The sequence below is a fragment of the Falco peregrinus genome, chromosome 4, assembly GCF_023634155.1.
Source record: "Falco peregrinus isolate bFalPer1 chromosome 4, bFalPer1.pri, whole genome shotgun sequence".
NCBI classification, from domain to species: domain Eukaryota; kingdom Metazoa; phylum Chordata; class Aves; order Falconiformes; family Falconidae; genus Falco; species Falco peregrinus.
Window position 1 is genome coordinate 1,263,626 of NC_073724.1, and position 14,628 is coordinate 1,278,253.

Here is a 14,628-nt window from a genome sequence, read left to right on the forward strand (position 1 = left end):
TTTCTGGGTTTTGGAAAATAAAAACTCCTATGCTTTGCTATTTCAAGGAGTAGAGCTTGAAACTGTGCACTCCAATGCTAAAATTCTTCTTCACGCCTTTTTTTTTTTTTTTTTTTATTTTATTCCCTTTTGAAGTGAAGCACTTCACTGGAATCCAGCAATACCTTTAAAGCAAAACCAGGGTTTGGACAGAGTGTGGCATTTCAACAGGCTTTAACAAAACCATTTTATCTCTCATAGATACTTTCCCTACAAGCCCGGCTACAGGCTCGATTCACATCTCGCACAGTTGCTTAAGGATCTGTGGTTAGTTCCTGGATGTAAATCCTTTCTCTTTAGCCTTCTAGAGTAAACCCTGGGTACTGTGTATACAGGAAGAGAGGAGAAGGATATGATCTAACTTGCAGGTTATGGAAACATCTAAACTTTAAAAAAAAAAAAAAAAAAAAAAGGAAAAAAAGGCCTAGATGCGACAAGTTTTCACTGTAGAACTGTTCTTAAATAAGGTAGTTGGCATTAAAAGCTAAAGGCTGCGTCGAGCCATAGCGTGATCCTCCTCAACTCCTGTGAAGTTACTTAAGCAGTTCGCTCCTTTATCATGTGAAATTCATTAGAGGCCAGAACACACTCAGTTCCTTTCTCTGTACCTAACAGCAAGCAGGGAAAGAAATCCTCTCTCTCTTCTCCTAAGTAGTTGCAGCAGCCATAGTTGCAACTTGTTCATCTAGAGCTGAAACTGGGGAAAGACTGGGCCCAGCTTTCAGGTTGCAAATGTGGAATAAGCTTACTGTTTACACGATCTTTTCCATGCCACTATGAAAACAAGGTCATTTACCTCCTTAGTAAGCTCACTGTTTTCATAAATGTGCCTGATCTCTTCACTGCTGTAGTCTGTGGATGTCTCTGCACTGGTAGAACTGTAGGAGGTTAGCTGAGGGTATCTCCGGTAATAATGGCTGTAGCCAGTTGTATCGCTTTCATACATGGGGTTGTATTTAACTGCGTTCTCAATGGACGAGAGGCTGTCACCCTGCCTGAGGGAGCAATAAACACACTGTGAGCTTCCCTGCAGCCTGGAAGGGCAGCAGACAGGTTAAGGAAGCCTGACGTTTGAAGGTGCCTGTACATTCTGTTGCTTGTCAGCTGCATGATACAAGACTTACAACAATGATCATTATTGTAGCAGATGTGTGTTAAAATATCAGATGGTGTCACTTACCCCTGTGAGTCCTCTGTGTCACTCTTTGTGTACTGGTCTCGAAGGGTCCTGGCCAAGAAGAAGATGACAGCAGAAGCCACAAGAAGGAATCCTGCCACAGAAGCAATTGCAATACCAACCACCAGTGGCTCAGACACGTATTCTTCACAGTGCTCCCCTCTGTACCACCAGTTCTCTCCCACACGACACCTGCAACCAAGAAACACAGGGAAATTTAACAGCAGCAAAAGCTTTTGTTAATGTGAATGTATCTGACCTCCTGTCACGACGTGGCCTCAGTTAAGTCACCTCAGTAAATACTTTTGCATGTTCAAGCACCAACTTTCTATTATTATTGTGAACTGCCTTTTTGGTACAGAATCATCCAAAAAGTTGGAAGGGACCTTTAAAGGTAATCTAGTCCCAACCCCTTCCTCCTCCTCCTGTGAGGGACAGGGACCCCTTCCCCCAGCCCCGGCTGCTCCCAGCCCCATCCAGCCTGGCCTTGAGCCCTGCCAGGGATGGGGCACCCACAGCTGCTCTGGGCAGCCCGCTCTGGTGCCTCACCACTCTCAGAGTAAACAATTTCTTCCTTGTATCTGGTCTGAATCTACCCTCTTTTTATTTAAAACCATTCCCCCTTGTCCTACCACAACAGGCCCTGCTAAAAAGTCTGTCCCCATCTTTCTTATAATCCCCCTTCAAGGATTGCAAGGCTGCAATAAGGTCTCCCCACTGAACAATCCCAATTACTGAATTGAGTGAAGATAGGTAAAACAATAAAAGGATAACGCATTTGTGATGGAAAAAGCCTGTGGTTTATGCAATTTAGAGTAGCTTGTGATATGTTAAAACTGGAGGGTGTTTAAACTAAGTAAAAAGTTACGCCTTGGTTGAGCCTTGCACATGACGTATCAAGCATCTTGTAATGTAAATACAGATGAAGGTGTTTTAAATGAACAGAATGTTTACAGCACAGTGAAGTCTGCAACTATTAGTTAAATAAATATATAAAATAAATGACTAGAAAGAAGTGTGCATCCAAAATTGTATCTTTGGAATCGTTGCCCAAAATAGCATTCAGTATTTCAGCCTTGCTGTGGTTTTGAACACGAGGACTTAAATGTCAATGTCTTTAAATATACAGTAAAAATAATACATTTGCATTATGTGTGTGGGGAAGTTTTTGCTATAAAAACTCAAGGAATTGTAAGGTATTATGACCACTCACAGCAGTGAGCCTTATTAATAAGAAACATCAGTAATAAGTCTTTTAACATAAATATCTGAAGTAGTTTCTGAAAATAGTGTGCAATACTTCAGATTTTTCAAAATGTTCTTACAAATACTAGCCAGAGCATGCTTGAGTTCAGATACAAATTTTATCAGATTTGTATAATAGTGTTAATTAGAAGCAGGTAATGTAATACAGCCACGATAATATCCATTTTTATAGCTTTAGAAACATTTTTTTCTGCTGTTAACTGCTAGGACTCCTAATATTGACTTCAGAGACATTCTAAGTAAACTTTAAAAAAAAAGAATATCATGTGCAATGTCGGAAGGAGCATCAGTTTGTCTCTGTCTCGTACAAAGTCTTTTTCATTGCCTGTAAATTGCTGAGATCCTGTTCAAATGCATCTGGATGTTTTTAAAAGCAAAAATTTGAGCCAGGGGGTCTGTGCCTTGACCTTTTTATGAACCACATGTGATTTTTCCCAAATGGTCAATGATGTACTTTCATGACTTACAGCATAAATGTATAAAGAATAGTGTTCTTGGTCAAGTGTATGAATATGCCTTTCAGATACAAATTTTAGTGTTGGAATTAAGTCTCATATGTTTTATGACATTATCTAACACTTTGCTACTTGAAAAGACCTCTGGAGATAAATTCTGGCCCTAAAGGTCAATGAAGGTTATTGGAACAACTGAGTATGTTCCATAACTACCATTTTTCCTGGTTAGTTTTATTTCCTGATGTTTATATTCTATTAAATAAATATGTTGCTGTCTCATTTCTGATACAGACAAGGAAAAGTAATGTTAATATTGGAACTTCCATACAGCAGCAGCATAATGTGAATGATAATCATTCTCCTCTCACTTGTTACACGTTACCTTATGGAATTTTGGACCAGTCTTGCAGAATGCTACAACAGAGGAGGCAGTACGGGGTTTCCATATGGGACACACGTACTTCAGACAGCAGGACTGACCTACCTACAGATGGCCCCTTGCCCAGGGCTTATGTCGCACTTCCCATCGTTCAGGCAGAAGTTTGGTTGCAGATCACAAATACTATTGCACGGCAGCCCGTCGATGCTCAGGTAGCCAGGATTGCAGACGCACTCAGCTTCCCCGCTCCAGCGATTTACTATGCATTCAGAGAACTCGTTGCAGGCCTGGAACTTGCAGGGATCTGCTTGCTCACCTGAGAACACACAGAGCGGAAAATCGTAACAACAGAGGAGAACCTCAACTGAGGTGAAGTGCTGGCTGGTTGCTGCCATTTTCTCTAATGGTCTGTTAGTTAAAATAACCCACAGAAATCCAGCACGCACCTTCCCTGAGTTACAGCAGGTTCTGCTAAGGTGAACAAGCACTAGGATGTGTTCCTCTGCACAGCACGTGTCAGTGCTACAGCTAAGACCACCCAACAAGCCAATCAAAAAAGCAAGTATAAAGTGCTCTTTTCCTTATTGGAATGTGCAGTACTCAGATGTTCTCTGTCTGCTGGAACTGTATTTTGCAAATGAGTAAAACACAGCTGATCTCCAGTACTTCTTGTTACAGAAAACCTAAGCGGCATACAGGGGGGGCACAGGGACTGTGGGCACTCACTACTTACTGTGAGGGGATTTGCCTTTGTGTCTGCAAGGAAGGTGCGTAGCATTTGAGATACCTCACTCTGGCATGCAGTTAAATGATCAAAACCAGAAGATGCGTCATGCTAATCAGACCATCTTTGTAAGAGAGCTACCTTGGAACAACAGCTGCCATTTGCCAACAGGGCAGCACCATTATTTTCCTCTAACCTTCAAAGAGGAAATATTTCAGAGTTGCTGACATGGTAAACTACTGGCTAACGTGGACCGAGAGGAAACTTTCTCCCTGTATCAGAAAGTGAACTAAGAGGGCCTGTGACTTTTTTGTGCAACAAGAGCTCACCGCAGGAGTGAGGCAGCAGCTGTTACCTGTGCCAGTGCCCACCCCGTGGAGTAAGTTCAAACCACATGTGAAACTAAGCGCAAGGGAGATGGGCACCACTGCTCCGGCTGGCCAGTCTGCCCCTCCCCTCCCCCGTGAAAGTGCAGTGGCGTTACACAGAGTGTTAACGTGAGCTGGTTTTGTCCCCATATTTCTGTATGGGCCCCATACAGTTTGCTCAGTCTGGATTCACTCAGATTTGGATCTCTTTAGTCCCTTAACAGATTTTCATGCGTTGGTTTGGTTGAACTCTCTGAAAGACTCTTTCTAAAGCCAAGCCTGTGAAAAGCAGCGAGCCGTGTCCTGAGCCACTGGGATCCTTAGCGAGTTCTTGAAGTAGAAGTTGCTTTAAATCCCTTGGCTCTAAACTGCATTCCCCTGCCATCCTTACCTGATTCCACATCCAGGGAGTATTTATCGATGGCCAGGTTCATGGTGTGATATGCAGTGTTGCAGAAGTCTTCCAGGATCATGTACACAGCATTGGTAACGTTCCGAGGCACAGGTTTGGCAAATTTCATTCGACTGTTCACCACAATGCTGCCATTTCTGAAGTTCAGGATCTCCAGGTTCTGGAAGCCCGTCAGATTTGACTGAAGGTAGGGCACCAGCTGCAACACAGGGGACGGGGTGGAAGAGCTGTATGGCTGCACCACTGCTGGAGGCAGCTGCACTGTTACCACACCAGACAGCGGGGCTCTGTGTTGTGCTGTCCAGCAGAACTGCCCAGCGGGGGCCTCTGCAGGCAGCCTGCCAGGAGCCCGCTGCCCACACGCAGACAAGTGTCCAAAAATCTGCAGATCAGAAATACAGTTCTCGGGACACACGTAGTGCTCTGCCTTGATCCAAGCACCAGGCATGCTCATGGTTTGATGGGGTGTTCCCTTCAAGTATGTCCCCGTCCCTCCCTTCTCCTTCCCTCCATCTTCCACAACAAAACGTTCGTTCCGGTTGGGAGAGGGCAATTCCCAGGTTAAAATCTGACATTCATTGCTGTATAACTGCTGGGGGGATTCACTAGCCATCAGTTTAGGAACTGCTGAGTTCCCTGAAGTACCTGTTACTTGGGATGGGTTGAATGTTGCAGAAAGGTGGCATCGCCACAGCCCCCGTTTATTCTCTCCCCCCACCCCCAGCTAAATACAAAGCACTCTGGAAGCAGGTACGGGGAGTGTGTAGGGACCCCAGGTACGCTGCTACATTTATTGACACAAGCAGAGCATCTGGTCCATAGCACTAAAAAAATAGACACTTTGGAGACACTGACTGAATAGAAGCCAAACAACACCCCCCACACCCCACTTGCAGGCAGAATTTTCCCACAGAGGAACAGAAATCATATCTGTAAAGACCAGTCTTGAGTTGCTCTGTGCAAAAGCAAGCAGATGAACTCTTACCAAAATTTTTTGTCTGTTTGGCCACAGACATTCAGTACAGAAGTGATTCTTACCAGTTCCAAGAACCGCTGCTCCAATGCTTTGTATTCAGGGGAGTTTTTATTGAACAGGTCCTCTGAAAACATCATGTTGGTAACCCGAAGGCTGAAAAACACAACTAGAGCTCGTGATGGGACAGGGGTACTGTCACGATTTTCGTGTGTGGCCCAAGCCATGCTGGCCATCTCTGTGGACTGGAGGCGAGTTGTGAGCTCCACATGACTCTCTGTCATGCTCCTTCCCTCCTCAGTCAGCTCGGGGGAGACGCGGGCAGTGCTCACACGGTCCAGCTCCGCTGCGACATTCAGGGCTCTCGTCACTTCATCTCCCAGCTTTGTTGTGGCCGCAGAGGATGCCATGGATCCCACAGGAGAGAGATGGGACGGAAGCTCAGCAGCGCCTGTTACACTCACCGTTATGTGAGGGTTCATAATGGTGCTGAGACTCATGGAAACGTGCGTGCCATGGTCCGTACTGCCCTGCCCAGCGAAGCCCCCTAGAGCAGTGGTCTGATGTATCACTGGAGGAACTGCAGTTGAAACTCGAGTGGCAGTTGGCGCTGCTGATGGCGCCGTCTGATCCAGTGAGTTTTCTAGGGCTCTGGCAGTAGGCCAGACGCTAGCTGGTTTCTTCACTGCTGACCCAGTAACATCTCGGCCTGCCAACGACGAATCTAGGGTGTGCTGCTCTTCCACGGAAGCATCAGGGTTTACCGTGGAAGGATCTGCAGTCAGAATAGCTTCTGAAGAGCTTGTGTCCAAGTGGCCTATTGTAGCAGCTTCAGTTCCATCTGCCCGCTCCACTGTGAATAGTTCTTCTGTCGTTGGCCTGTCTTTGCTTTGGTGTTCATCTGCTTCAGAAATGAAGTTCTGACCTACACTGGACTCTTCAGGTTGCTCTGTTCTGACGGTCCCTGTAGATGTAAGGAGACTGTCTTCCACAGGCAGTGCAAGTGTACTGTGTGGTGACCCAGGGGTCACTCCGGTTGGCATGTCTAAAAAGGAATGGTCCACTGAAGGCTCCAGAACCAAGGATGGTTTAACAAAAGAAGACTCGTACATGCCAAGTGTTTCTGTCTGTGTAGACGGTTCCACAGATGATGTCTGTAACAGAGGCACCTGCTGAGTTGTAGTCTCTGGAAAGACAAATATTTCAGACTCGTTGAGGAAATCCTCTTTTATATTAGCTGTGCCTTCATTCTCATCTTTGGAAGGATCATCATCTAATTTATTCCTAGAGTTAAGAATATAGTCTAAGATCATGCCATCAGAAATATCCTCTCTTCTGATTAACAAGGACTCATTGTCATCTTCAACCCAGGTGTCAGGACCAGGGTAGAAAACTGGTTCTAGCGTTGCTTCTTCCCAAGGCCAAATATTTGATTCCATTTCTTTTCCTGAACCATCAGAAGTGGAACCAGACCCGTCGTCATTTATAACTCCAAGGTACATATCAGTTTCGTTTTCCATAGGGTGTACTTCCAAGGGAAAACGAGTTTCTTCCACAGACTCAGGCAATGCAGAGCCTGCGCTGTTACTGCCTGCAGGGCTACCCAGAGCTCCTGCTTCCTTCTCAGCAGATGCTGTTTCTTTAATACCAGTCTCTGCGACTGACGAAGAGGCCACTGTTGGTGCAGAAGGCAGGGGAGCTGCATAGTCGTCTGTAGATGGAGGTTCTTCAGGCACGAGGTGAGGACGACTTGAAGGCAAAAGGTCTTCAGATGGTCCAGTGTCTTCAAACACTAAAAATAAAAATAAATTTCCAATTAGTTGTTATTTATGATAGAAAGTGTCAGGATGCATTCATTTTACTGTCTGTAGATCTGTATTCAGCTCGTTTCCCATATTACATCCTGGCCTTTGTATGCCAAAGTCAGAAGGACCCCTGTTGACCTCTCCCACTTTTTATTTGGATCGTCTATGGGCCAAGTTCAGACACAGCGAAATAATTCTATACAACTGAAAAAGCACCGTGTGCGTGCTGGTTCCTGAAGGGGCAAACGGGCATTAGTAGCCGTTACAAACATTTTACCACAGCACATTGACCTCGGATACGGTGCACCACAGGAAAGGCAAAAACTATCAGGGAAAGACCCAATTTTTCAGATGTTTCTGAAAAGTCATTTTGGCGAACTATACACCTTTGGTGAGCGTCAGGGAACGCTGCCGGCCACACGAAGGGTTCAGGCAGTGGCATTAACTTACCATCTGAAGAGCTGGGGGCTGGAAGCCATTCCAGGGTGTCCACAGAATCACGCCCTAATGCTGGTGTGGTGACCAAACGAGGACTCTGGTTCCCATCCTCTAAATTCAGCCCATCAGGCAAAGAAGTGACATCAGCCTCCAAGGAGAGCGGTGCTTCAGGCGCCAAACTGGTCTCAGAGACCAGATTTTCTGGTCTTGGCTGGATTTCATTGTCACTGGTCTGGCCGCTGTCTGAAGGGGAATCTGGTTTGGTGAAATCCAGGGGCAGGGTATTGCTGACAGTCGATTCATCTGCTGAAGGGCGTTCAGCTAGAAAGGTGCTGTCCTGGAACACAAACCCACCGTTAGTATCTCCACTCCTGCTGGGGAGGCAGCGGCTGTCCATGTGGGGCTGCGCACGGAGCGGCGTGGGTAGCAGCCGGCACCGGGGCCACGCTGGGGGGGGGCAGGGATGTACCCATGCGCAGTGTACGTACCACACGCACATCCCGTGACACACTGTCATGCCCAGCCATGCCCACTAAAAGGGGAGGAAGCTGGTGGGATCGTTTGGAGTGCAACCTCACCTGTGGCAGTGGGAGGCTGGCCGCCTGCCCCCACCCCACCTCCTGTCCTCACTGAAAAGAGGGATCTCTTGGATGCTGATTTAAGATAAGTGCGCGTGGTACTGCCTGCCTTCCTTCGGCACTTAAAGAAGGGCTCTTAAATAGCTATTATTCATCAGCTACATAATCAATATAGTGACTGCAACATTATAATTACTGTGATACATAAAACAGTTCAGAAGTTGAACTTGAATGCATGCGTGCCCTGTGGGCACGTGCTGCTACCTCTCAGCGTGTGCATATGGGAAGAAAGACCATAACGTAAAGAATGTTTAGAACCCAGAATAACTTCATCTCAAAGCTGATATGCCTTTGCAGAAAATAATAATTAAAAAATAATCAGCAGTTAAGATGAACAAGAGAGCATGCACAATGAATTTGTGAATTGCTTGAAATGTGCAAAAATAATTTGTTTTTAAATTTCCGTTCTGCACACCGCTTGCTTACTGCTCCGTGCCCCAATCAGTATTAGGTTTACGGCTGGAATGCTTAGCACTGTATTCATCCTTAAATATGCTATCACGGTGTCTCATGAGGCAATTCTGCCGGGAAAACACAATGAAGAAATTAAGTTATTAGGTCAAGGCTACAGAAGCAAGCTGACTGCCTAAAACTCAGGAATTAGTGCTTCACATGGGTACCTGCCCACATATCAACCCCTTGCAACAGTCTGATAAGGACAAAAAAACACCCGAGGGATGAAAACTTGCCAAACAATTTCAAGAAGCAGCAATTTAGTAAGTGCTAACCAGCCGCTGATGGTGATGGGTAAAGTTACATGGGCAGCGGGCATAGGTTTCTGTAATACATATTACGGTCCAAAACTGTTTTAACCACTTCCCTAGCTTACCACTCCTGTCTAATCTCTTTCTGCGACTTGGCCGGCATGAATACCAGGAAGAGTCCAAATACTTTTCAATTTTAAATTTTACTCCTGGCTGAAATATGGGTGAATTAGATTTTTCAACTTCATTCAAGCTGCATTTAATCACTTTGGAAACAAGCCAGTTCAGGTATTTTTCTTAAATTATTTGTTGTCCTGTATTGATCACATTTTTGCAGCCAGTTGTTATGACACCACAGTCTACACACATTTTTTTCATTTACATGGTTAACAATCAGTTGAAAAGTATATATACACCATACAGACATGTGCTACAGCAATTATCTTTTTTGGCAAATTTAACCACTATAAATAAAGCTCTAAAAGAGTTACTGTGCAAAATTAGAAACAAATTACACATATAAATTCCATAAAGAATGAATAAGGACAACTAGCAATAGTGTCTTAATACTTTTTTTTTTTATGTAAGCATTTAGTTGCCAGATATTGCACTTCATTTATTTGAATGTGGATAGATGTTCCTATGACAACTAACATTATTCAAAGATTCTTATTACAGTGCAATATATTATATTAACAAGTTTAATATCATATTGGCAAGTTCTGGTTTTCGCTAATGTCTTTTGAAAGGCTTACAAATATGACAGATGACTGCAAATGCTGAATCCCCTCCCTGATTTTCCATTTTCTGCTGCCAGAAAAGCATTGCATTCAGCAAGCTAGAGCATTCTACCTGTTACAACTCAACAGAAATAACAAGAAAACACAGATTTCAAAAACTAGACTTGATTTTTTCTTCAGCTTTTAAAAGCTGTAAAGCTCAAAGAAAAGAATTAATGATCAGTTGGTACCATCTGCTAGCAATTAGACAGTCATGACAGTCCCACATTATGTCACGAGTATGTATGATAATACAAGTCCAACTTAAATCACCTAAGAAAAATAATAGCAAAATTCTTTTTCATAGGTAACGGTTCTACTTAACAGCATCTACTTGGAACCAGAAAGGTTTGACACCTGTGGAAGTAATTGACTAATCTATTCAGCCTTGTTTATTGTTTAAGCCTGTTTGATTTTCTTGAATTTATCTCAAGTTACTTCCCAAATTATCTATGTATTGCAGATTGTAGCCAGCTGTTGTTTGGATACACTCAATATCTTTTACATTATTAGAGGTTTTGACTAAAGACATAAATGACATTATTACTCATAGTCCATGATTAGAAAATCGTAACTTCCGGATTTTACTTGTACGCACTATTCCCTAAACCTGATTTAAAAAATCTATTGTTGCAAAGCTGCCTCTGCTCTAAAATCTTGCCTGCACATCTATCCGAGCACCCACGGATAGAGTGTAAAGATTGCAGAACTCTCCGTCTTACTGAAATAAACATCTGCAACATTTTAATCTAGTTATATAGCTCTAGCAAAGAGAAAGCCCTTTCCTGAAAGATGAGTTAAATTCACGTTTATCCACACCATGTTTAAGCCATTTATGGCAAATCCATATGAATTTGCATTTTAGACATCAATGATAAGTTCTTAAAACTCGGGGAAAACTGGCCTGAAATTAAGGATGTTATACCTGTGACTGTACTGACAAGAATATTCGGGTTCTGTGAAGCAAATGCAGATTTTACTTCCATAAAAATCTAAGAAGTTGGCCTGAAATTAAATGTGTCTGTGCTCACAACCTTATCTCATCGTGAACTTGGCGAAAACCTGCTGTCAAGCACAGGGGGACCTGGATTTTGTGGCACAAGATGAGCTCACTTCCCCCTGGAAGGCACACCTCTGCTCCACAGCCACACACGGAGCAGAAGCCTGCTGGGCACGGCTCCCCCATTCAGATGCCCCAGCTGCTGGCAGAGCTGGCACCGCCTTTGGTCCCTCTGCATCGCACAGACATGGTCAGGGAAGCCAGGTCTCCTGTCCCATGGGGAACCTCAGCCTGTGTCCTGACTCTGTTGTTCCAGAGGTCATCAGAGAAGGTAATCACAATTTCAAGAGGGGATTAAAAAAAAAAAAAAAAAAAAAAGAAGAAAAAAAAAGAAACCACCACCTATTACTTTTCTGTGGTTCCTCTGCTGGCATTAAGGGGATAGACATCATTTTAAAACTGACCTGAGAACTTTCAGTGAGAGCAATACAGTAACAGAAGGAGCATATGGAAATTACCATCTGACCTCCTCCAGCCAGCCTTAGTGCTGACGTCTGTTTCTCGCCTTCCAAAGGCGGGCAGTACTGCGGGAAGAATCATGTCTTTAGAGCAATTCAGTCTGACCGTTATGACAAAGGAAGCCCAAGAAGCAAGGCCCGGCTGCACAGCCAGGAGCACAGCGCTGCCAGGTGATGGAAGACAATCATGGGAAACCGTTACACAAGAGATACCAAATTATCAGCTGAGAGATGACACCAGAGGTTTTACCCCTGTGTAAGGTGTGCCTGCCTTACTGCTTATTCTGCATGAGCAACAGGGCAGGCAGCGCTGGGTGCTGGCTGCGGCTCTGCCCTGCCGAGTTAAGCTGCTCAGCTGTGTCCACAGGCTGTCACTCGGAACTGGACTCTACTCACGTCAAGCTCCGGGCGCCCCAGCACAGCTGGATGTTCAGTAATCCAGGATGGGTCTTCTGGTGCCGGGTGTAGTATTTCTTTCACTGTGGAAATAAAAATACTTGGGATCTAAAGGCTGCAGTAGCAGTGCGGGGAAGCTGCTTTGGAAGAGTGACTGAAAAACCTCCCTCATCTCAGATTTGGAAGTAAAATCTTTTCCAAAGGTTTGCCAGCAAGATTTTGTTTCTGGAAATGCCCTCGGATCACTGACGGGAAGTACTGAGGGCAGAGGAGAGCAGAGGGGCAGGCAGCACTGCCCCGCCACCTCCAGCAGGGTTCTGGAACATTCAGCAGTAAAGCAGCCATTCCCTTCGCCTGCTCAAGGCCAGCACATGGCTACTCAGCTGAAGGTCATCTTGGTGCAGCAAGCATCATGTGAACCATGTTTCCCCTTCTAGTCCTGTTAATTTTTGGAAGTATTGCCAAAATTGCATACCACAAACCTCTGTGTCAAAGAACAAAAAAACCTAAGAGGCAAATTAATGGATTAAGAAGGGGATACTACTGCTAATGGCTTAGCCTGGTTAAGATCAGAGCAAAACAAGCTACAAAACAGTTGGTTTTGTTGTTTCCTTTTAATTATTCAGAGAGCAGCTGAATAATTAACTCATCTGAGATTTATTTTATAAAACTGCAGATGCATGGCCAACCAGTGCATCATAATTAATACCCACCATTAGTAAGCTGGAGAGAGTTAGGGTCTAAAGACAAGGACGTGTTTTCAAGCAAGGCATTTTTCTGAAGTATTTCAGCAACGTAATCTCGGAAGTCACTAATAGTGTACACAACTGTTGGATTATCCTCTATGCCCATAAAGGAGTTGTCCTCCACCTTGTTGGAATGAAGGTTGATGAGGTCCCAGGTGGCATTGCTGATGGCTTTTCCATCAAACGTAACAGCATAGCGAACTTCCACCCCGCTTCAGTTGTACAAAGAGAAAAAACACAGATAAGAGATGCAAGGTTTTCCGATGTATAGCAAACAGTGTGATTTTTTTTTCCCCCCAAGAAATGTGGGGTCATTACTGTGTCAATACTCTCTTTTAATATAAAAATATATTACTTTAAAGGATCCTAAATAAAAACAACGTAATTCTTTTCACACTTGTGTCTGCCTGCCTATGCTCTCCACCACTGCAAAGTCCTCATGGAAAAGGCTACCAGCACCTGCTGTCAGGTTGGCCCCAGCAGGAGCGTGGCAGACAGATCAGGACATTGGCTTTCTGCTAGCATTATCAACGGGCCCACCGGCACGCAGCGCTGTGAGTGACAACTTTAAGATCATGCCAAATGATGGGAACGGCTCTGAGGTATGAAAACAGCCAGGAAAACCAGGCTGTATATAGTAGCAACCTACTGTAGCTGGAGGGAGCCCTGATCGCCGTCACTGTGCAGCATCAATCTACTTGAATTCATGTCTTTAATAGTGATGAGATGCTATTTAATAGAGTTCAACATTGGGAACATTTTTCTAGACTCATTTGATCATTTATTCTTTAACTACGTTTTGCATCTGTGTACAGCTTAGCCTTTTTCATATCAGCCCTCCTCCATTTTCTTTTCCCAAAGATGCCTGGATGTCCCCTCCCACGTGACAGCGTAGGCAGCAATCACGTTACCATGCCCTGGGCATAAGCACAGGGGAGCTTTAGAAAATATATCATGTTTTGCCTGTACACCAGGCACAGCAAGAACATGAAGTAAACTAAGAAGTGTTAGAAAAATGTGCTCCAAAGACAGGTCCTCTTCATTCCACAGAGCTGGACTGGATTGCTAAAGGATGGCTCTCCTCAGAGAAGCCTCCAAAGCCCCAGCACCAGACACAACAGAGGCGTAATCAGCAAACGCTGACTGCTGTGTGTCAGGAGCCGCTGGAGCTTCGCTGCTGGCTGTGTCATGGAACTGAGCCCACCAAAGGCTCACCTGGGCGCTCACTGGCAGCAGGGGAAAAAAAAGTCAGCAGTAGTGAAAAGGCACAGCAAAGACTGAACACAGTATGTTCCCCAGAAGTAACATTGAAGCTTAATACAACTGTGCTGTCAGCTGCAGTTAATAATTCCTAACGAATAACTACGACACCCTCATCTGTCTGGAAAGGGCTAAAACATCTGGTGCTTGGAACACAGCCGCTGTGAATAGCTGCATGCATTAGCCTGCAGAAGAGCAGAGTAGGAGAGGGTGGCTTTAAGGCACTGTTGTTTGTGAAGAGAGTTGTGTTTTCTACCCTTTCATCTAAAGTTAAAATGCTCATTCTCTGTAAAACTGTTTGTGGAAACTGGCTATGCCTTTGCTAAGACACAAAAGAGCCTTTCATCAAGTTAAAGGCTGCAGTTCATTTTCTGTCTTATGAAATTCTTAAAATACTCAAAGGAGGGGAATTTTGGATGCTTAACCTCCATATGTCTGATGAAACCCAAGTCCAGACTGATCCCATCTTTTGCTCAGTCACGTTTACAAAACTACTGCAAAGATGTGCAGCACCTCTGGCCTTGAGGTAGCCAAGCCAGCTGCCTTTGCTG

The 14,628-nt window shown here is 44.5% G+C and overlaps 1 protein-coding gene across 4 annotated transcripts in view; it reads right to left on the reverse strand.

The window, feature by feature from the left end:
- IMPG2 (interphotoreceptor matrix proteoglycan 2) overlaps nt 1-14,628 on the reverse strand; it is a 60,418-nt gene that overhangs the window by 1,383 nt on the left and 44,407 nt on the right. For 2 of the 4 annotated variants that reach the window (XM_055801392.1, XM_055801391.1), the window contains exons 11-18: nt 12,785-13,029; nt 12,072-12,154; nt 8,049-8,373; nt 5,859-7,585; nt 4,800-5,019; nt 3,422-3,632; nt 1,220-1,408; nt 836-1,034 (exon numbers count right to left, since the gene is read on the reverse strand). In XM_055801392.1, coding sequence (XP_055657367.1) covers nt 836-1,034; nt 1,220-1,408; nt 3,422-3,632; nt 4,800-5,019; nt 5,859-7,585; nt 8,049-8,373; nt 12,072-12,154; nt 12,785-13,029 — 3,199 coding nt within the window. The remainder of the gene's footprint in view (nt 1-835; nt 1,035-1,219; nt 1,409-3,421; nt 3,633-4,799; nt 5,020-5,858; nt 7,586-8,048; nt 8,374-12,071; nt 12,155-12,784; nt 13,030-14,628) is intronic. The other 2 variants (XR_008746762.1, XM_055801393.1) reach the window with 1 other exon arrangement.